Raw genomic sequence first — 23,858 nt, 5'->3', positions numbered from 1 at the left:
AAAAAAATTTGGGGCCACCAAAAAGAAATTTATTTTTTTTTAAAAAAAAAACCCAAAAAAAACAATGGTGGCAAGGGGCCCCTTACGAGTTAAAAAACAATTTGGGGCCCCAAAAACAAAAGTTTTAAAAAAAAGATTGGTGGCAGGGGCCTATAGAATATTAAAATAATACATTGGTGGCCAGGGGATTAAAAAAAAAAAAAACACAAACTGGTGTTCAGTAGAATTGAACTCATGGCTTCAGTACTTCAACTTCGCCTCCTTTCGTGACTTCGGGTCTTTTCACCGCTTCAGGACTTCGGCTTCGGCTGTTTTCGTGACTTCGGGTCTTTTCGGCGCTTCGTGACTTCGGGACTTCGGCTTTTTCCGTGACTTCGGGTCTTTTCGTCGCATCGGCTTCGGCTTTTCGGCACTTCCGCATTCGGCACTGAAGAGGCAAGACGTACGGCTCGGGCGCTCGTAAGGGGGGCCCGGATCTTCAAAAAAATGCAGCGCTGCCGGGCCCCCCTTCATGCCCGGGCCCGGTACGCTTGTCCCCCCTGTCCCCCCCTGATGGCGGCCCTGTCTGTGACCATATAAAGGCACAAGGCTGCAGGCTGAGTTATACAGGGAACTCTGAGTATCACTCATGTATTATAAGGGATAATGTACCCCCTACTGTAAATGATAAGGATATTAGAAGTCACTGAGGGGTTGTTCTGTGAACATATAAAGACACAAGGCTGCAGGCTGAGTTATACAGGGAACTCTGAGTATCACTCATGTATTATAAGGGATAATGTACCCCCTACTGTAAATGATAAGGATATTAGAAGTCACTGAGGGGGTTGTTCTGTGACCATATAAAGGCACAAGGCTGCAGGCTGAGTTATACAGGGAACTCTGAGTATCACTCATGTATTATAAGGGATAATGTACCCCCTACTGTAAATGATAAGGATATTAGAAGTCACTGAGGGGTTGTTCTGTGACCATATAAAGGCACAAGGCTGCAGGCTGAGTTATACAGGGAACTCTGAGTATCACTCATGTATTATAAGGGATACACAGTGTCTGTTCTGGTTATAAAATGACTTGTTTGTACAATATCTCTAGTATACACAATACAGAATGTTCCCATTACATTTGGCAGCCTCAAGATCAACATGTTTATTTCTGTAACATAATTACAATCACTATTAAGAAACAGGTAGAAAACAACAATATTATTTCCTTACCCCACAAAATGAAAAGGAAACTTTGGTTCTCAGGAGTAGTTATGCCCATATCCCCTCCTCCTCGTCCTGGAAACCGCGTTTGAAGATCCATAAAGGTGTCAGCAAAGGAAATGAGAGAAGAGAAAAAAGGAAACATTAGAAACAAACGTGACTCAGGGATAAACAGATAACGTTAATAACAGGATCAGTCATGAGAGGTTTTGGCTTCAAAGCTGTTTATGTGGGAAGATTGGAAGATCTCATGCAACATGAAAAACAAACAGATTCTTCTTTGACAAGACAAATAAGAAGATCGAGGAGCCCAAGTGCAGGACCCTCTCTCCATAAACCACTAACATCCATAACCTGTAGGCGAGTGTCCACTCTAAACCTTCTGGGCCCCAGTGTCACTGCACTGCTCAACATGACTCCCACTATGTGACACCTCAACAGAAAACAAAATTGTCCCAGATAAAATATTCAGGGACATGTATTGGAAATATAAATCCATTGCACTGATGCAGCTCACAGTGCGTTTCTGTTATTTGTACAATAAATTGCTTTGGACGTGGCAGTTTCTAATATGGCAGTTTGATGGAGCACCAAAACGAGTGGAGAACCAAAACCAGTAGAGCACCAGTTGCTAAGGATTTTTACTATTGACATTGGGAAGATCATTGATATTGCAATGCACCCCAAAAATCCCAGAAGCTTACAGTTCGCTTTGGGTAGAAGTACAGAAGTCCACCCTGAAGGTCAGTTGAGGTGTGATCACATTAGTGATGAGCAAATCTGTCCCATATCTCTTGACCAAATAATTTGCAAAACGCAACACATTTTTACGTGAGCAACAATTTTTTCTTACTCCACATGCATTGAAATCGGTTGGCGTTTTTCTTGTAGCGACTTTTTTGTCTCATCTACTTTATTTGTTCAATTGCATTAAAGTCAATGGGTGTTTGTTTCTTATGCAACTTTTTTCTGTTTAGTGCCGGATATTAGTGATATATTCACATCAATGCATCATATCATAGTCAATGAGTAAATGGGGCTCAAGATCACATTTTGAACCCCAAATGGGAGGAAAAATTTTACCCGAAATGTTGCTAGTCAAACCAATGTTTTTCTAGAAGGAGGGAAGGAAGGAAGGAAGGAAGGAAGGAAAGAAAGAAAGAAAGAAAGAAAGTAAGAGAAAGAAAGAAAGAAAGAAAGAAAGAAAGAAAGAAAGAAAGAAAGAAAGAAAGAAAGAAAGAAAGAAAGAAAGAGGGAAAGAGAAAATAAGAAAGAAAAAGAAAGAAAGAAAGAAAGAAAGAGAAATGAGAAAGAGAAAAAGAAAGAAAGACGAAAGAAAGAAAGAAAGAGAAAAAAGAAAGAAAGAAAGAGAAAAAGAAAGAAAGAAAAAGAAAAAGAATGAAAGAAAGGGGGAAAAAAAGAAAGAAAGAAATGAGAAAGAGAAAAAGAAAGAAAAAGAAAGAAAGAAAGAAAGAAAGAAAGAGAGAAAGAAAGAAAGAAAGAGAAAGAAAGAAAGAGAAAGAAAGAAAGAAAGAAAGAAAGAGAAAGAAAGAAAGAAAGAAAGAAAGAAAGAAAGAAAGAAAGAAAGAAAGAAAGAAAGAAAGAAAGAAAGAAAAAGTAAGAAAGAAAAAGAAAGAAAGAAAAAAGAAAGAAAGAAAGAGAAATGAGAAAGAGAAAGTAAGAAAGAAAAAGAAAGAAAGAAAGAAAGAAAGAAAGAAAGAAAGAAAGAAAGAAAGAAAGAAAGAGAAATGAGAAAGAGAAAAAGAAAGAAAGACAAAAGAAAGAAAGAGAAAAAAGAAAGAAAGAAAGAAAGAGAAAAGAAAGAAAAGAAAGAAAGAAAGAAAGAAAGAAAGAAAGAAAGAAAGAAAGAAAGAAAGAAAGAAAGAAAGAAAGAAAGGGGGAAAAAAAGAAAGAAAGAAATGAGAAAGAGAAAAAGAAAGGAAGAAAGAAAGAAAGAAAGAAAGAAAGAAAGAAAGAAAGAAAGAAAGAAAGAGAAAGAAATGAGAAAGAGAAAAAGAAAGAAAGACGAAAGAAAGAAAGAGAGAAAGAAAGAAGAAGAAAGAAAGAAAGAGAAAAAGAAAGAAAGAAAAAGAAAGAAAGAAAGAAAGAAAGAAAGAAAGAAAGAAAGAAAGAAAGAAAGAAAGAAAGAAAGAAAGAGGGAAAGAGAAAGTAAGAAAGAAAAAGAAAGAAAGAAAAAGAAAGAAAGAAGAAAGAAAGAAAGAAAGAAAGAAAGAAAGAAAGAAAGAAAGAAAGAAAGAGGGAGGGAGGGAGGGAAAGAGAAAGTAAGACAGAAAAAGAAAGAAAGAAAGAAAGAAAGAAAGAAAGAAAGAAAGAAAGAAAGAAAGAAAGAAAGAAAGAAAGAAAGAAAGAAAGAAAGAAAAATGAGAAAGAGAAAAAGAAAGAAAGACGAAAGAAAGAAAGATAAAAAAGAAAGAAAGAAAGAGAAAAAGAAAGAAAGAAAAAGAAAAAGAAAGAAAGAAAGAAAGAAAGAAAGGGGAAAAAAAGAAAGAAAGAAATGAGAAAGAGAAAAAGAAAGGAAGAAAGAAAAAGAAAGAAAGAAAGAAAGAGGAAGAAATGAGAAAGAGAAAAAGAAAGAAAGACGAAAGAAAGAGAAAAAGAAAGAAAGAAAAAGAAAAAGAAAGAAAGAAAGGGGGGAAAAAAGAAAGAAAGAAAGAAAGAAAGAGAAAGAGAGAAAGAGAAAGAAAGAAAGAAAGAGAAAGAAAGAAAAAGAAAGAAATGAGAAAGAGAAAAAGAAAGAAAGACGAAAGAAAGAGAAAAAGAAAGAAAGAAAAAGAAAGAAAGAAAGGGGGGAAAAAAGAAAGAAAGAAAGAAAGAAAGAAAGAGAAAGAGAGAAAGAGAAAGAAAGAAAGAGAAAGAAAGAAAAAGAAAGAAATGAGAAAGAGAAAAAGAAAAAGAAAGAAAGAGAAAGTAAGAAAGAAAAAGAAAGAAAGAAAGAAAGAGAAAGAAAGAAAGAAAGAAAGAAAGAAAAAAAACAGAAAGAAATGAGAAAAAGAAAGAAAGAAAGAATGAAAGAGAAAAAAAAGAAAGAAAAAGAAAGAAAGTAATAGTATCACGTTTCATAGAAATGAATTCAGGAATAAAGTCCCCCTTTCCTCCTATAGAAATTGATATAAATGTAGTTTCTTTGTCAGAGGATGAGAGAGGTTTCATTGATATCTGACTCGGGGCTACGTTTTGTTACATTACAATAAATGATGCTATTAACATAATTAAAACACGTTTTGACTTAGTTCAATGAATTTCTAAACAATTCAGCTGTGTAGCTAAAGGTAATTCCTCTTGTAAAGGCTCCTCATTAGCAGTTCCCAAGGCAATGGATTCATTAGTCTGAATGAGACTTGGCACAGAGGAACGGGCACTGAAAGGACCTACGTTTTTACTGGATCACCCTCTCGCCCTTTACAGCAAAGTTAAATTAAAACCAACCCTCATGCAGGTGGGAAAGCTGTAACCTCCACTAGGGAAGGGACTGAGTTGAAAGAGTAAAATATCCATCAATCGAGGGATAACGAATAAATATTAATAGCAGGCCATTCCTTCCCACTGATGATAACAAGGACTGGTTTTCTGGGATAACTTCCCGGCAAATTGAGAAAGTAGGGAGAGACTGAAATTTGTGGTTTTGGTAAAAAATTCAGTAAACAGGTTAAAGTCTGTGTCCCTCCAGCTAAAACTATGATACAGATGGAGCAAACTTTGTTTTGACATCACAGATCTGACATATGACATTGGATTTGGCACATGACGTGTTCTGGGGTATTATACTTGGAATTGGCTCTGTATTTATCTGCTGTGTGTTCTGGGGTATTATACTTGGAATTGGCTCTGTATTTATCCTGCTGTGGGTTCTGGGGTATTATACATGGAATTGGCTCTGTATTTATCTGCTGTGTGTTCTGGGGTATTATACTTGGAATTGGCTCTGTATTTATCTGCTGTGTGTTCTGGGGTATTATACTTGGAATTGGCTCTGTATTTATCCTGCTGTGGGTTCTGGGGTATTATACATGGAATTGGCTCTGTATTTATCCTGCTGTGGGTTCTGGGGTATTATACATGGAATTGGCACTGTATTTATCTGCTGTGTGTTCTGGGGTATTATACATGGAATTGGCTCTGTATTTATCTGCTGTGTGTTCTGGGGTATTATACTTGGAATTGGCTCTGTATTTATCTGCTGTGTGTTCTGGGGTATTATACTTGGAATTGGCTCTGTATTTATCCTGCTGTGGGTTCTGGGGTATTATACTTGGAATTGGCTCTGTATTTATCCTGCTGTGGGTTCTGGGGTATTATACTTGGAATTGGCTCTGTATTTATCTGCTGTGTGTTCTGGGGTATTATACAGGGAATTGGCACTGTATTTATCTGCTGTGTGTTCTGGGGTATTATACATGGAATTGGCACTGTATTTATCTGCTGTGTGTTCTGGGGTATTATACATGGAATTGGCACTGTATTTATCCTGCTGTGTGTTCTGGGGTATTATACATGGAATTGGCTCTGTATTTATCCTGCTGTGGGTTCTGGGGTATTATACATGGAATTGGCTCTGTATTTATCCTGCTGTGGGTTCTGGGGTATTATACATGGAATTGGCACTGTATTTATCTGCTGTGTGTTCTGGGGTATTATACTTGGAATTGGCTCTGTATTTATCTGCTGTGTGTTCTGGGGTATTATACTTGGAATTGGCTCTGTATTTATCCTGCTGTGGGTTCTGGGGTATTATACATGGAATTGGCACTGTATTTATCCTGCTGTGTGTTCTGGGGTATTATACTTGGAATTGGCTCTGTATTTATCTGCTGTGTGTTCTGGGGTATTATACTTGGAATTGGCTCTGTATTTATCCTGCTGTGGGTTCTGGGGTATTATACTTGGAATTGGCTCTGTATTTATCTGCTGTGTGTTCTGGGTATTATACATGGAATTGGCACTGTATTTATCTGCTGTGTGTTCTGGGGTATTATACTTGGAATTGGCTCTGTATTTATCCTGCTGTGTGTTCTGGGGTATTATACTTGGAATTGGCTCTGTATTTATCTGCTGTGTGTTCTGGGGTATTATACAGGGAATTGGCACTGTATTTATCTGCTGTGTGTTCTGGGGTATTATACATGGAATTGGCACTGTATTTATCCTGCTGTGTGTTCTGGGGTATTATACTTGGAATTGGCTCTGTATTTATCTGCTGTGTGTTCTGGGGTATTATACATGGAATTGGCACTGTATTTATCTGCTGTGTGTTCTGGGGTATTATACATGGAATTGGCACTGTATTTATCTGCTGTGTGTTCTGGGGTATTATACATGGAATTGGCCCTGTATTTATCTGATGTGTGTTCTGGAGTATTATACTTGGAATTGGCTCTGTATTTATCTGCTGTGTGTTCTGGGGTATTATACATGGAATTGGCCCTGTATTTATCTGATGTGTGTTCTGGAGTATTATACTTGGAATTGGCTCTGTATTTATCTGCTGTGTGTTCTGGGGTATTATACATGAAATTGGCTCTGTATTTATCCTGCTGTGTGTTCTGGAGTATTATACTTGGAATTGGCACTGTATTTATCTGCTGTGTGTTCTGGAGTATTATACTTGGAATTGGCTCTGTATTTATCTGCTGTGTGTTCTGGGGTATTATACATGGAATTGGCACTGTATTTATCTGCTGTGTGTTCTGGGGTATTATTCATGGAATTGGCACTGTATTTATCCTGCTCTGTGTTCTGGGTATTATACATGGAATTGTCACTGTATTTATCTGCTGTGTGTTCTGGGTATTATACATGGAATTGTCACTGTATTTATCCTGCTGTGTGTTCTGGGGTATTATACATGAAATTGGCACTGTATTTATCTGCTGTGTGTTCTGGGGTATTATACATGGAATTGGCACTGTATTTATCCTGCTCTGTGTTCTGGGTATTATACATGGAATTGTCACTGTATTTATCTGCTGTGTGTTCTGGGTATTATACATGGAATTGTCACTGTATTTATCCTGCTGTGTGTTCTGGGTATTATACATGGAATTGGCCCTGTATTTATCTGCTGTGTGTTCTGGGTATTATACATGGAATTGGCACTGTATTTATCTGCTGTGGGTTCTGGGGTATTATACTTGGAATTGGCCCTGTATTTATCCTGCTGTGTGTTCTGGGGTATTATACATGGAATTGTCACTGTATTTATCTGCTGTGTGTTCTGGGGTATTATACATGAAATTGGCCCTGTATTTATCTGCTGTGTGTTCTGGGGTATTATACATGGAATTGGCACTGTATTTATCTGCTGTGTGTTCTGGGGTATTATACATGGAATTGTCACTGTATTTATCCTGCTGTGTGTTCTGGGGTATTATACATGGAATTGGTCCTGTAGTTATCTGCTGTGTGTTCTGGGGTATTATACATGGAATTGGCCCTGTATTTATCTGCTGTGTGTTCTGGGGTATTATACATGGAATTGGCCCTGTATTTATCCTGCTGTGTGTTCTGGGGTATTATACATGGAATTGGCCCTGTATTTATCTGCTGTGTGTTCTGGGGTATTATACATGGAATTGGCCCTGTATTTATCTGCTGTGTGTTCTGGGGTATTATACATGGAATTGGCCCTGTATTTATCTGCTGTGTGTTCTGGGGTATTATACATGGAATTGGCACTGTATTTATCTGCTGTGTGTTCTGGGGTATTATACATGGAATTGGCACTGTATTTATCCCTCTGTGTGTTCTGGGTATTATACATGGAGTTGACACCTTGTATATCCTTTATTGTGCTCTGGGATGTATAACATTTGTGCTATATTAATCTTGTCATATATTTTGTGATACAATGTACGAAAACAGAGATAATATTTATCCTGCAATGTCTTCTAGGAGGTATTTTACATGAAATACTGCAACTGCTTATATTTTGTCATTCTTGGGTATTGTGCGGAATTGGCCCTGGGATCCTATGAAGGAGTTTTATTTATAATCTTACATTATTTCAAGGGAGACACGGTGTGATAATGAGCTGTTTTAATGGGGGGACATTGTGCATCATTTGAACATAATGTCAAGGTGAAGTTTAATTTAACCATATGTCTCCCAGCTGGAAGTTTTAGTTTAACAACCGGCAGAGGTCACATTTTGGGCGCATCCAATTTAGGGCAATGTCACATGTGTTTTTTTATTGCCACATATGTTCCTGACACAAGTTCTACCATGACAACACTTAAAACTTACTCCAAACCCGCCCTATGTAAAGCTTAAAGTATGAGGTAACTCAATTCTGACTTGTTCTGAGTAAAATATAGTTATTTATGGAGGCCCTATCTAATGCCCTCGCCAGAGCTACACTGAGCCAAGAGAGGACCAGCTTTGGCTTCTGGGGATGAAGGACACACCTTATCTTCTATCTCTCTAAAGTCCAACACATTGTACAAAAGCTAACCTAAACAAGAGCACCCCAATGTTACCCAAGTAGGTGTAAAATAGAGTCTCATCCTCAGCTTTACCTGTGGAGCTTTTCAGTTCACCCATTCCTTTATCAGTCTTGCTTCACCCATAGGGCAGTTTTGGAGACCTTCAATAAAATCCACAAGAAAATCTCCCATCTCACTCAACCTGAATGCAAATGATAGGCTTGTGTGACCAATCTTCCCATGTGGCATGAGCCAAACATAAGGTCTAGATTTGTGACAAATGGGAGACACTAAACATCAGTCTGAAAAGAGTTACTTGCCATGGGCTTAATGACCGGTGTCTGGCGGAGAGAAGAAGAGAGAGAACTAAATGACACTTAACCCTCAGCAGTTCCCTAATTAGACATAAACAATGTATGTGTCCTCCTTGCTTGTTCTCTGGTTCTTCTTACTCTTGTGTTTCCTTTTTTTAGGGGACAGTATTTCCTGACAACTATCCTTGACCTGTATAGGGGAAAGTATTCCTTGATACATACATGACTGCCTCTACTTCCTTTGTATGGGGGTGGGTTTTTTTTTGGTACTCCCTTTATTGGGAACAAAATCAGTATAACTTGGATTCTACATATAAACTAAGGATCAGAGCAATAGGGGTATGGGATTTGTTATCTGGAAACCTATTATCCAGAATGCTCCATATTATGGAAAGGTTGTCTCCTACAGACTCCATTTTATCCAAATAATACCGGTATGGGATCCGTTATCTGGAAACCCATTATCCAGAAAGCTCTGAATTATGGAAAGGCCGTCTCCCATTAACTCCATTTTATCCAAATACCAGATTTTTAAAATTGATTTCCTTTTTCTGTGTAATAATAAAACAGTCGCTTGTACTTGATCCCAACTAAGATATAATTCATCCTTATTGGAGGCAAAATCAGGCTATTGGGATTATTTAATGTTTATATGATTTTCTAGTAGACTTAAGGTATGAAGATCCACATTACAGAAAGATCCTTTATCCAGAAAGCCCCAGGTCCCAATCATTCTGGATATTAGGTCCCATACATGTACAAAATTTCAAAAACAAGGGGCGTAACTACTGAGGAAGCAGACCCAGCAGCTGAAGAGGGGCCCAGGAGGAATAGGGGGCCCACAAGGTGCTAATTAGTGAACAATTTCAACATATATTGGTAAAAAATCAACTTCTGGATACATTGGGGGGCCTAAAATGAATTTGCTGTGGGGCTCACTAACATGTAGTTACACCACTGCATTTTTCTGTGTAATAATAAAACAACAACTTGTACTTGATCCCAACTAAGATATAATTAATCCTTATTGGAGGCAAACCCAACCTATTGGCTTTATTTCATGTTTATATGATTTTCTAGTAGACTTAAGGTATGAAGATCCAAATTAGGGAAAGATACATTTTCCGGAAAACCCCAGGTCCCAAGCTTTCTGGATAACAGGTCTCATACTTATTGTAAAGTTACATGACAGATTATTTACCCTTTAACCAAAAGGTTAATTAACGTGTATAGCGCTGCTGTCTGTAGATGACTCTGTCTGACGGAGATGAGTGAAAGACGTCGGAAAGCTTGGCTAAGCAAGAGCAAACACAACTACTGAAAAAATATAAGGATCTATAGATATGTCATAAACTTTGACAAACACACAAAATGAAGATCTGTAATTATTAGACGTCATTCCTGAAGATAATACAGAAGTGATGTCACCGTGTACCAGAAATGATGTCACTCTGGGAGGCGGATCAACCAGGTTAAAAAAAAAAAAAAAGGAATATGCCACTGGTGGTAGAACTATAATAACAATGATGGGTAGAGTTGGGTGATTTGTACAGTGGATGATGGGTACTGCTGAGTGATGGGTACTGTTGGATGACTTGTACAGTTGGGTGGTGGATACTGTTGGGTGACAGGTCCAGTTGGCTGACTGTTACAGTTGGGTGACTTGTACAGTTGGGTGGTGGATACTGTTGGGTGACTTGTACAGTTGGGTGGTGGATACTGTTGGGTGACAGGTCCAGTTGGCTGACTGTTACAGTTGGGTGACTTGAACAGTTGGGTGACTTGTACAGTTGGGTGGTGGATACTGTTGGGTGACAGGTCCAGTTGGCTGACTGTTACAGTTGGGTGAATTGAACAGTTGGGTGACTTGTACAGTTGGATGATGGGTACTGTTGGCTGACTGATACAGTGGGGTGACTTATACAGTTGGATGATGGGTACTGTTGGCTGACTTGTATATTTGGGTTGTGGGTACTGTTATGTGACAGGTCCAGTTGGATGATTTGTACAGTTGGGTGGTGGGTACTGTTGGGTGACGGGTCCAGTTGGGTGATTTGTACAGTTGGATGATTCTTTACCCTACTTATATCAGCATATTCAATTCATATTTATTTTTCATTCAGCCAGTATAATTATATATAAGATCTCATCCCGTAATCGAGTGAGAATTGGACTAATTCTTGGGCCCAACATGGGGGGTGTTATTTGGAAGATCCCAGAAGGTTCAGGAAAAAAATGTAACTCTTCTCGGCTGCGTATTTATCTAGATATAGATTTTATATGCGATGCGGCCGCTCTTTCCTCCTATTCCTGTTCCAGGCGGGAATGTTGGGATATTCTGGCCCAAGTTTGGCTTCCCGGCAGATCTGTGTGACAGTTACTAAACTCACTATAATGAGACAATGGCTAATGTATGGCCTAATATACAGAGAGGAATAAAAGTAAATTACAGTCAGGGAGAGGGAAAGTATCAGAAACACATGTTTGTATCACATTGGGCTGAGGGAGGCTGCGCAGAGCGGGACATCACGACGTCCATTTATCAGAATTCAGGCCAAGCAGTGCAGTCAGTGATGCTCGGCTCAAGTCATTACAAATACCAGTATCTTTTATTGAAATCATAAAAATGCTAAATACGGAAACTGCATGACTAAGTTCTGGAAGGGGAACTTTGTCCTTATTTTAATCATTTTTTGTTTTTTTACCTTGAGGCACTGATTAAAATGAAAGCTCTGAGGGTCAGAGGCCCACTGGGATAAAGAAACGGGCAAATAGCCAATACAGACACGCGGCCTCTATGGAGGCAATAGTGAAAATGCGCCTGGGTGCTCTGGGGTGAGCCAATTGAGCCATTTCCCCAAGACATTTTATTTGGGAATAGAGAAATTCCAGCTCCAGAGAAAATACTATCAAACAAAGGCCACCTACCGACAGTAATAGGTTTCATATCCTACTTCTACAGTCAAAAAAGTTTTTGGCCTCCATATTGTCCCATTACTGCCATCTTGCCCTAATGTCTCTATCTTGCCCCGTATTGTCCTATGGTCCCACTGTCTCCATATTGTCCTACTACTGTCATCTGCTCTGCCGCTGCCATCTTGCCCTTCTGATTATTTGATATTCAGTCATAATTTGGAAATAGCGGCGTTGAGACAAGTCAATAATGGTAATGCCCAGTTGTATTCTTTTTCTCTCCAACCCTTCTCCATGGCTGGTTTTAGGGTCGGGCTCCTTGGGGTTAAGAGATTAGGGGCTGCACTTTGGACCCTTTTGATTTAAATTCAAACTAAAGCCCCCCTCTATTCCAGCTTGGCACTCACCCTACGTGAGTTCAGAAAAAGTGCAGATTGAGCAGTTGAGGCTTTTATAGGTTCTGAGCCCATATAAAGCCTTGGAATCCTAGCGCACATTCTCCATTGTAGCCTCACTCATGAATAATTAGTTGTTGGAGATGTTTCTGAACAAACAAGTCGTAAAAAAATACAAATTTGAACATTTTCCCCAGTGAGCGCAGCAGATGTTCCATTCTCCTCTCTGCCCAAAATTGCCTCGGAATAGATCTTGCCTTCTCGTACATGATTCGGCACGTTTGGGATTACCCGCTCCCTTGTCAATGAAAACGATACAAATATTTCCCCCTTTCTTTTGTGCAATTTGCACGGAGCCGGATAATAATACTAATTTATTGTATTATAATATATTGTATATATTGCGTTGGAAATTTACCCTTGGAAAATTTCAAATAAATCAAAAACATACAAAAATCTCTCCCCAAGAGCTAATTGTTGAATCAGCAGAAGTGACTGACATGAACCTTTACATTAAAGGGGAGTGAAAAAAACAAAGATTTAGGGGCCGATTCACTAAGGGTCGAAAATGGAGGGTTAATTAACCCTCGATATTCAACTAGGAATTGAAATCCTTCGACTTCGAATATCGAAGTCAAAGGATTTAGCGCAGATAGTTCGATCGAATGATAGAAGGATAATTCCTTCGATCGAACGATAAAATCCTTCGAATCGAAGGATTTAAATCCAACGATCGAACGAATATCCTTCGATCAAAAAAAGCTAGCCAAGCCTATGAGGACCTTCCCCATAGGCTAACATTGACTTCGGTAGCTTTTAGATGGCGAACTAGGGGGTCGAAGTATTTTTTAAAGAGACAGTACTTCGACTATCGAATGGTCGAATAGTCGAACGATTTTTACTGCGAATCCTTCGATTCGAAGTCGTAGTCGAAGGTCGAAGTAGCCCAAAAAAACCTCCGAAATTCAACGTTTTTTACCTTCGAAAATCCTTCACTCGAAGTTAGTGAATCAGCCCCTTTGTGTGGAAAATAATTTTTGCTTTGCTGGGTTTTTGTGTTGACAGGAGGGATTATGGGAATTTACAAATGTAATAAAAAAATGACACACAAAAGCCTTTTTTAAGTATTCTAATTGAATTTTCTCCCTGCTGGCACTTGGACCCTGATATCTACCCGGAGACAGAACCAAACTGCCAGCTCTTATAAAGGAATGATCCCATTTGCATCTGCGCCTTTTCCCCGGAATTTCTGCATCGCGCGTCGTCCAAATACCGAATCCTCCGACAAAGATTTTAGAAAAATAAAACAATGGCTTCATCTGTGAACAAAAAGCCGTCACACTCACTTGTCCTTAGCTTTAAAGGGTTGAGTCTAATTCTAAGCAAATTTTCAATTGGTCTTCATTTTTCAATTTTTATACTTATTGAATTATTTCCTTTTCTTCTGACTCTTTCCATTTTTCAAATAACGGTCACTGACCCCATCTAAAAAACAAATGCTCTGTAAGGCTACACATTTAGGGGATTTATCAAAATCCGAAAAGTTCTGAAAACGACTCCAGCGATCAAATCCGTGCTGATTTTTTTCCCCCTATTTATCAATACATATTTTCCTGAAAATTTCTTATGTGGGAAAAAACTTGATAAAATCATGAAAAGATCAGAATCATACGAATTTTTTGGATTTGTCACTGAAAACTGCAACTTTTTTGGATTTGACCCCCAAAACCTACGATTTTTGTTGGATTTTTTTGAACGAAACGGGACATCTGCCATTGACTTCTACGTGAATTCGCCAGGGCTAAGTTGGGAGTATTTTTTTATTCAGGTTTTTAACACCATCTGACTTTGTCTAAAAAAAATGGTGGTTTTTCCCCTTTAAAAGTCCGACCAGAAAAAACGAATACTTAATAAATCACCCCCTTATTGTTATTGCTACTTTTTATTCCTGATCTTTTTATTCAGGCCTCTCCTATTCATATTCCAGTCTCTTATTCAATCCAGTGAATGGTTGCTATGGTAATATAGACCCTAGCAACCAGATGGCTGAAATTACAAACTGGAGAGCTGCTGAATAAAAAGCTAAATAACTGAAAAACCACAAATAATAAAAAATTGCAAATTGTCTCAGAATATCACTCGCTATGTCCTACTAACAGTTAATTTAAAGGTGAACACCCCCTTTAAAGTCACAATTTTCAGAATTTATTCAAATTCCAGATTTTCTCCACGATTCAAGATAATTGAATTATTAATTGCAGCAAAAAAACCCTCAATTGGATTTCAAACTAAAGTTTTCCGAGTTCAGATTTGTCAGTAAAAATTCCTTAGTTGAGACCTGACGAGCTCCTATAGAGGAATATGGAAGGTGCATTTACAACATTCAATTTATTCTATTTTTGTGGTCAAATTCGTGGAAGCGATTGGAACAATGTGATTTTTATTTTGCAAAAGACGAAGTGTGTTTTTTTTTTCACCAGCAAGTTTAGAAAAAAAAATAGAAAATTGATCAATTAGTCTCTTATAGTGATGGGTGAATTTATTCGCCAGGCGAGGATTTGCGGCAAATTCCCATGATTCACCGCCAGCAAATAAATTCGCCAGTGCAATTTCGCAAAAAAATTCGCGAATTTTTTCCGTTTTGTGATTTTCGCTGGAAATTTGTGAATTTTTAGGCGAAACACCCCAAATTCGCCCATCACTAGTCTCTTAGAATTTGGCCAAATCTGCAATTCTGCAAAAATGGACTGGGACTGGGCTGAACCCCAAAACAAATCCTGGATCAGCGCATCCCTAAATTCTGGACTTAACTGGGTCCAATATGAAGCATCCGGCGCAGTTGTGCCACTTTCTTGTGGCTGCACTTACACCGGAATTGTTGCTAAAAAAAACCCCACTGCATTCTGGGTAACAAAGATGGCAAATTGCATGTGAAATTACACTCATCGTACTGACTAGTGATGAGGGAATTTCTTCCTTTTTGCTTTGCCAAAAATTAGCGAATTTCCCGCAAACTTCGCAAAATGGCAAAAAATTTGCTGGGAAATCGTGAAATCTGACATTTTCACGAAAAAATCTTGAAAATCTGACATTTTCACGAAGAATCTTGAAAAATCTGACATTTTCGCGAAAAATTGTGAAAATCTGAAATTGACGCCTGCGTCCAAACTGACGGTGGCATTAAAGTCAATGGGTGTCTGAATAGTGTTGACGTGCATCGATTTTGGAGTGAGCGACTTTTTGGACGTGTGCCCAAAACATTTTGATGCAGGCGAATTTTCGCGGGAGATTCTTGAATTTATTAGCCGGCGGTGAAACGCAGAAATTCACCGCAAATTCGTGCCAGCGAATTAATTCGCCCATGACTAGTACTGACCCATGTAAAAAGCAAATTATCTGTAAGGCTACAAATGTATTCTTATTGCTACTTTTTTTTCCTTATCATTCTATTCAGGCCTCTCCTATTCATATTCCAGTCTCTTATTCAAATCAGTGCAGGGTTGCTAGGGGAATTTGGGCTGTAGCAACCAGACGGCTGAATCTTCAAACTGGAGAGCTGCTGAATAAAAAGCTAAATAAGTCAAAAACCACAAATAATAAAAAATTAAAACCAATTGCAAATTGTCTCAGAATATCCCTCTCTACATCATACTAACAGTTAATTTAAAGGTGAACAACCCCTTTAAGCCTATTTCAGGCTCACCCCAGTTAACGTGGATCAAAGGCAAAGCAGCAGAAGGTGAATAAAATAGTGACGGCTTTGTGGTTTTTGGTTAGTGACGTCCAAGTCAGAGAGTGAAAGCAGAAATCTAATCTCAGAGATTAACCAATGGCAAGGGCAGAGAGCTGAAAGAAAAGTTGGGGACCTCCAGCAATTTCAAATGCTCATAAACTGCCCCCCCCCCCGCATTGGCATCAAAGTGGTGAAACTGGGTGTAAATCAATTTGGTTATTAAAGTAATATCCAACCATAAAACTCGGTGTCCCGCGAGGCTGTCTGTATGGGAATTTATTTGATATGTAATAATGGAAGGCTGATGAGTTAATCTCTCTGTTTAATGGAAGCCGGTCCCTAACGGGTTTCCCAAGATCTCATGTGCCGACACGTAGGCATTAAATTAGCGTCTTAACTGGAGTTAAGCAAAGGCAGAGGGACCTTCCCATCACCAGGGCCCGTGATTGTCTGTGTTATACACTTATTATATCCCTCTGTTCTCTCTCACTACTGAGCAATGGCCAAACGTGGAACTGCGAGTCCTCAACAGACAGTCTGGTCCTAATTATTCTCTTACATTCCCAGGGGGAACACCCCATTGGATATACACAGATATATAGTGAATAAAGTACCCCCTTTTGTAAAATATAGGGATATTATAAGTTACCAAGGAGTTTCATGACCATATAAAAACACGAGGCCGAAGGCCGAGTTATACAGGTCATGGAACTCCGAGGTAACTTCTAATATCCTCATATTTTACAACTGGGGGTACTTTATTTATTATAATACACAAGTTTCAGTGAGTCATGTGACAGAAATGACATCAGAACTCACCGTTTATAACTGATGACATCAGAACTCACCGTTTATAAGGATATAATTTACAGGATATTCATGGCTTTTGTGTATTATATAGTTATATTTGATCCCCATTGTAAGCAGCAGTCCTGTCCTGCTTTATGGCAGCTGAGATTCTAGCTATCTGTATAACAGAACATTCTGTCCCAGTGGCTGCACAGATCCTATCTGACCCCTATTGTAAGCAACAGTCCTGTCCTGCTTTATGGCAGCTGAGATTCTAGCTATCTGTATAACAGAGCATTCTGTCCCAGTGGCTGCACAGATCCTATCTGATCCCCATTGTAAGCAACAGTCCTGTCCTGCTTTATGGCAGCTGAGATTCTAGCTATCTGTATAAGAGAACATTCTGTCCCAGTGGCTGCACAGATCCTATCTGATCCCCATTGTAAGCAGCAGCCCTGTCCTGCTTTATGGCAGCTGAGATTCTAGCTATCTGTATAACAGAGCATTCTGTCCCAGTGGCTGCACAGATCCTATCTGATCCCCATTGTAAGCAACAGTCCTGTCCTGCTTTATGGCAGCTGAGATTCTAGCTATCTGTATAAGAGAACATTCTGTCCCAGTGGCTGCACAGATCCTATCTGATCCCCATTGTAAGCAGCAGCCCTGTCCTGCTTTATGGCAGCTGAGATTCTAGCTATCTGTATAACAGAACATTCTGTCCCAGTGGCTGCACAGATCCTATCTGATCCCCATAGTAAGCAGCAGTCCTGTCCTGCTTTATGGCAGCTGAGATTCTAGCTATCTGTATAACAGAACATTCTGTCCCAGTGGCTGCACAGATCCTATCTGATCCCCATTGTAAGCAGCAGTCCTGTCCTGCTTTATGGCAGCTGAGATTCTAGCTATCTGTATAACAGAACATTCTGTCCCAGTGGCTGCACAGATCCTATCTGATCCCCATTGTAAGCAGCAGTCCTGTCCTGCTTTATGGCAGCTGAGATTGTAGCTATCTGTATAACAGAACATTCTGTCCCAGTGGCTGCACAGATCCTATCTGATCCCCATTGGTGGCAAAAAACAGATTGACGATGAGGCATCAATGGTTTTGGGTAATTTTTTTACTGCTAATTTTCCTTTTCAGTTCCCTATTTTGATAACAGTTGGATTCTGAAACTTTTAAACCATAAAATAGAATTAATAAAAGTAAACACAAACAATAACCAATGAAGACAAACCGCAATTTGTCTATAAAGCGGCCGTATACCTTATAGCAAAAGTTCATTTTCAGGTGAACTACCTCTTCCATAGGGCTCAATGGGCTAAATACAAGGGATCTGTTTCATTCCTATGGATTTCTTAGTTTATGGGGAATTTCTTTAGGGATCACCATTAACAGCTTGTCTCATTCGGGAGCAGTTAGAAGAGGCGACGGCATGAATGGGACTGAGCAGACGGATCTTTGGAGCACCTGGTTTCTATCCCTCCAGCCCAGGACCTTCCTATTTATGATGACGCTGAGACCAGAACATGTTGCTGAAACACAATGTGAATGGGGGACACTGGGGAGCAACATCATCTTGTTAGTTTTTATAGGCTTCTGGCAGAGCTTTTATACATTCCATAACATTGATTTATTCCTCATGTGCTGCCTCTATATAGAGGAATTGGTTTCTTTATAGCGCTTAAAGGGGTTGTTCACCTTTAAATTAACTGTTAGTTTGATGTAGAGAGGGATATTCGGAGAGAATTTGCTATTGGTTTTCATTTGTTATTATTTGTGGGTTTTGAGGTATTTATATTTTTATCCAGCAACTCTCCTGCTAGTTCAGCAATCTGGTTGCTATGGTGCAAACCCCCCTAGCAACCATCCATTGATTTGAATAAGAGACTGGAATGTGAATAAGAGAGGCCTGAATACAAAGATGATGAATAAAAAGTAACCAATACATTTGTAGCCTTAAAGAGCATTTGTTTTTAGATGGGGTCAGTGACCCCCCCCCTCATTTTGAGAGCTGGAAAGATTGAGAAGAAAAAAGGCAAATACTTTAAAAACTATAAAAATGAAATGATGACAACCAAATGAAAAGCTGCTTAGAAATTACCATTTTTTGTATTAAACTCAAATGTAACTTAAGGGTGAACCACCCCTTTTACCTGTGATCTTGCTAAGCTCGTTCTCGCCTCCTTTAACAGACACAGAGCTTACAATCTAAATCTGAATAAGTCAAACCAATGAGCATATTATAGGACAATGAGGCTACTCACACTGGTAACACCATCAGGAGGGGAGTACAGGGGGTACATCTGAGATGAAAATGTCTGATTTGTGGTACAAAAGGGTTGGCGCTTGTAGAAAGTGGGTGGCGTATGGGTGGGTCATGGGTTGAGTTTTTGAGATAATTGGGGATTGGCCAGGGCAAATCAGGGGTGAGACCATGCATTTTTTTCCATTTGGGCTCATTTAACTTTTTGGCAGGGCCCAGTACCCAGTGGGCCAACCCAAGGGAGAGGGTCCTGTTAACTTAGTATTATGAGGCCCATGGTTACTGATGGAGGCCCTGGGTAGCTTGACTTGCAGATAGAGGCCTCGGTCCAACTCTTCAGCGGACACTTGAACGATGAGATGAGTTGGAATATTAGTCTATTGGACTGTTTATTGTAATGATTTAATTTAAACCCAGTGCTGCATCATATACACACAATGCACATGGGACACCATTTCATTCAATGGAACAGTCGCTTTGAGTGCCAAATGCATCACATAAGTCTACTCCCTCTGCATATGAGATGCACCCTATGACATGACTCCCAACGTTCTTGCATTCTCTCCAAATACCAACGCTGCAAAGCAATAAAGTGTCACTGTCAGGTGTCCACGTGGCTCAGCTTCAAAGTCCAAACCAATGGGCAGAATGTACAACATTTAATGACTGTCTATTGCTCTACTGCCACAACAATTACAGGACAAGGCCCAGTAGCACAGAGAAGCTTGGTCCAATCATGTATTAAAAGAGCAGCACCTTTTAGTGGATCCAGTTTGCAGGGTCCTCATGGAATAAATTAAATAATACAAGATTTTTAGCCCTTCCCATGTATAGAACGGCTCTCAGAGACTGCTGGGAGTTGTAGTGCAGTGGCAGCTGGGGAGTTGTGCCAGAGGAAAACTATAAAGATGCCACTTGCCTCTCACATACATCTGCCAAGTCAATTGCAACTGTCCCAGCAATAAGCGCTTGTCACTTTAAGACATTTTCTTCTCTGAAAATATTTTCTTAGTCGCTTCTCTAATTAAAGACATTGGAGAGAATGAAGCAGCTGTTACAGAGCTGGGAAATGGGGAAGAAAGTACAAAGTGCTGATTTTATTAAATGAATTTCTCTTTTAAAGGAGCAGAGAACCTGGCCTGGGTGAGACGGGCAAAATGGAGCCATAAAGCCCTTTACGTGCAAAAAATGTAGCATAAGGGCTTCTGAAAACAGAAGGGATTTACTTGCCTCGTGCCATATACATATATAAGCACTGCCTTAATACCAATTTTAACTCTGACATAAAGTATTATGGGTGGGATATTGGAACATTGCAACTGAATGGGTAGGACTTGTGGAGCAGCGAAGCAAAGAACTTAGCCTGTTTAGGGTGAGACGGGCTAAAAAGTTCCAAAAAGCCCTTCACTAATAATATGGAACCAGGCTGTCTGCAAGTTTGGAAATATGGATCTGAACTATTAGGCTGTATCTGGGCTATAAAACCAACGGTTCTGGATACATAGGTGGCCAAAGGGACATAAAGGAGTGATTTGCATGTCTCCACCCATAATGCCTTATGTGAGAGTTAAACCCTAATTTTTAATACCAATGCACTTCTGTGTATATGGCACGAGGCAAGTAAAATACCTTCTGTTTTCAGAAGCCCTTATGCTGCATCTTTTAAAGGAGAAAAGTTCAACAAAGAATTAGGCTACAAGTTCTTCTGCCACTTACTTATAAAATGTGGTTGAACCTCTTTGTCTTGTGAGGCTGTTCTGCAACTTGTGGTGAGTTCCAATGTATCTGCGCTGCCTCCTCTAATGAGCTGCATGACAGTTTGTGCATTGACACAAGGATACCCTGGAATTACCAGCGGATGAACCTGAGGGTAGTTTCAGGGTTCCCTCAGCAAATTGCATTGACAGCTACGAGTGACTTGTGCCAGGTGAATTGGGTGCTCATGACTTTATTAAGAAATAACTAATGTGCATCCATCACTTGGATGTTGCTTGAGAATGACGGCAGGAGGGAGAGCAAGAATGATTCTAACCTGTTCCGGAGAGGGTCTGTGGTTGGGGTGCTGAGCTTTCCCTGGAGTCCGGTGATGATGGTGGTGGTGGTAATGGTGGTGGTGGTGGTCATCTTCATAGTTGTCTGCTATTAGTTTCATCCTGTTCTGGGTCTAGAGAGAAAGAATAAAAAAAGAATATTAATGATTATTCCCTTGTTCTACGTGGACCTGATAATAACAACCAAACAGTTTCTGGTTCCCCAATTTACCAGGCAGTATAGTTTCCCTTTAACCCTGGGAATGCAAAGGAAGGTGCACACAGGTGGGGGGAGGAGGAGACATGAATGGGTTTCCAGATGCGAAGGGTCAAGTGCAGACTTTCCACCCATTATGGGCAGCTAATTGGATCGGTCACACACACTTGATGGATTTCTCTCTGGGCCTCGGTTACTTATGTGATTAAGATAAAAAGGATCTTTACAGAAAGCTCCGGAACAAATTGCCAAACATTAAATGAAGACAATAAATTACCCCTGGGCGCATTTCATACCAACAGAGCCTTAAACAATATTAATAATACACAGCTCTGATATGGTTAAGAGATTTGGATATGGAGAATTCAAAGATACATTTAGGGAAATATGTAACCCAACAAAAAATAAACACAAATAATAGTGTCCCCTAGTGGGTAACAGAACCACGTTCCTTGAGTAAAAGACTGTGGTTTTTGTTTTTATTTTTTGAGGTCAAGATTTTGGTTGGGCCCCTGCCCAGTAATTCCATAACAATGGTAAAAGAGTTTTCTGTTTAGTGTTTAGCCCAAATCCCATCCTTTAAATTTAGCTTTCATGAAAAACATATAGGAACTGTCCTAAATCTCCCTCCAGCTGGTCTTGGTCTTTAGAATGGGACACCACCAATGGCTCCTTCTCCAGCCCCATAGTTTGGGAGGCACCAGTCAAGGGGAACTAGACCAGCAAATATAGCAAACCAAATAAGGATATATAAAGCTAATTGGCTCATTAACTGTGGGACAGGTACAACCAAGAGCAGAAAAAGGACCCACACACCAAATGGAATGTGTTACAAGTGGAACATTTCCCTAATCCGAAGCACTGGGACTCATCAGGAAATCCTTGATACGCATATTAAACCTTTTTAGATTTGCTTTTCTATTAGCGAATTGGAATAACATTCCTGAGGAACGGCTGCTGGGGAACAAAGTGTGGGTTATCCACACAATCACTCTCATTATTTGAGGTTTTACTTTCTATTTTTTTTTTTTAGGATATTCATAATTGAGCCCAGATATTACATTATCCTAATTACTGCAGGGAAATAGTTTATAGAAACATTCATATATGGAAATCAGGAGGCAGCACTGGGTTTGGTGAAGATCAGGAGTATCAACAGAACGATCCAAGCACAAGTGAAGGTCATGGTGAGCTTTGCTCCTATGATCACTTGATCACTCTTGCCTTGTCCATTGACATACCTTCAGCTACTACATATAGCAACTCACATAGGCCCTTGGGCAAAACTTGGGAAAGACCCTAGTAATATACTGCTCATAAATATCTATAACCTGAGTGACGAGTTTCTTTATTCCACGCCCATTATTCTCCAATATACATCAATGGTTGTATGTAACATTGTAAAATAAACCCTTAGTGCAACAGTTTTCTTTTGGTTCCTTCCCGATGAAAGATTAAATTAATTGTATTCTTAGAGCACTCAATCACCAAGGTTATCAACCCATGTGCCTCTCCCCAACTCTAAGGGAGGCTCTACAGGTAGAAAGCAAGTAGAATCCCAGGTCAACTAGAGCAATGTAGTGACAACTGGATAACATGGTGACAGTTAATCAAGATAAAGTTCTTAGGACAAGATGGAAAAAAGTAGGGCAAGATGATGATGACATTCATTTGGTGGAAATAATTGGCCAAGATGAAGAAAGTAGGGCAATTTTAAACATCTAATTTTAAGTATGGACAGATAGCTACAGCAGGGAAAGATGGTCACAATAGGGCAAGAAGAAGACAGTTTGGCAAGATTGTGACAGAAAAGCAAGAGGGAAACAGTAAAGAAAGATGACAGCAATGCAAGATGCTGACATTAGGGAAAGATATTGATAGTAGGGCAAGATGGAAACAATAAAGAAAAGGTGACAGTAAGGCAAGATGAAGAAAGTAAGGCAAGAAGTTGGCAGTTGGTTCAAAATGATGACAGTAGGGCAAGATAGAGACAATGGGCAGCAATAATGCTTTATGTCTGTACGGCCCAATGTGCAGCTCTTTATTTGTTATACTCAGCAGCAGCTGAAGGGCCATACGTTGCACAATTCTATTTAACAAGAGGGTTACGGAGTAGATTGTGTACATGGCCCATTGAAACCGAGGAACTAGGCCGATCAGAAATCTGCTAATAAACCCTACTCCATAGATGACTATACGAGCAAACATTATTCAGAATATATTGGAATGGATAAAAGTAATGCACAACATAGACAATAAAATTATAACATCAAACCCAACCACTACCCCAATGACATCAGATGGATCATCTCTTGAACTCTTGTAGGACAAGTACAACATTGAACATAGTCTAAAAGAATCTCTAGAAGACTAAAACAAGATCAGTCAGTACCACTGCCATAGAAACTAGGGATGAATAAAGTAATCGAGAAATAATTGTATACTCAGCTCTTAATAATTCTATTTAAACAAATAGAACAAATGGAACAAAGCATAAAAATGCCCATTTGTGTGACCAGCATGGCCTCTTGGACTCTTTCTCCCACAGAAGAACAG

The 23,858-nt window shown here is 39.4% G+C and overlaps 1 protein-coding gene across 15 annotated transcripts in view; it reads right to left on the bottom strand.

Annotated features, from left to right (window-relative positions):
* LOC108704587 (ERC protein 2) overlaps positions 1 to 23,858 on the bottom strand; it is a 497,481-nt gene that overhangs the window by 132,128 nt on the left and 341,495 nt on the right. For all 15 annotated transcript variants that reach the window (XR_005961048.1, XR_005961047.1, XR_005961049.1 and 12 more), the window contains 2 exons: positions 21,088 to 21,219; positions 1,218 to 1,283 (listed from right to left, as the gene is read on the bottom strand). Coding sequence is in view for 1 of the 15 variants with exons in the window: in XM_041561864.1 (XP_041417798.1) it covers positions 1,257 to 1,283; positions 21,088 to 21,219 (159 nt within the window). In the remaining 14 variants the exon portion in view is untranslated. The remainder of the gene's footprint in view (positions 1 to 1,217; positions 1,284 to 21,087; positions 21,220 to 23,858) is intronic.

The sequence above is a fragment of the Xenopus laevis genome, chromosome 4S, assembly GCF_017654675.1.
Source record: "Xenopus laevis strain J_2021 chromosome 4S, Xenopus_laevis_v10.1, whole genome shotgun sequence".
NCBI classification, from domain to species: Eukaryota; Metazoa; Chordata; class Amphibia; order Anura; family Pipidae; genus Xenopus; species Xenopus laevis.
Note: the sequence above shows the minus strand (reverse complement) of the source record. Positions and strands in the feature narration are given on the sequence as shown.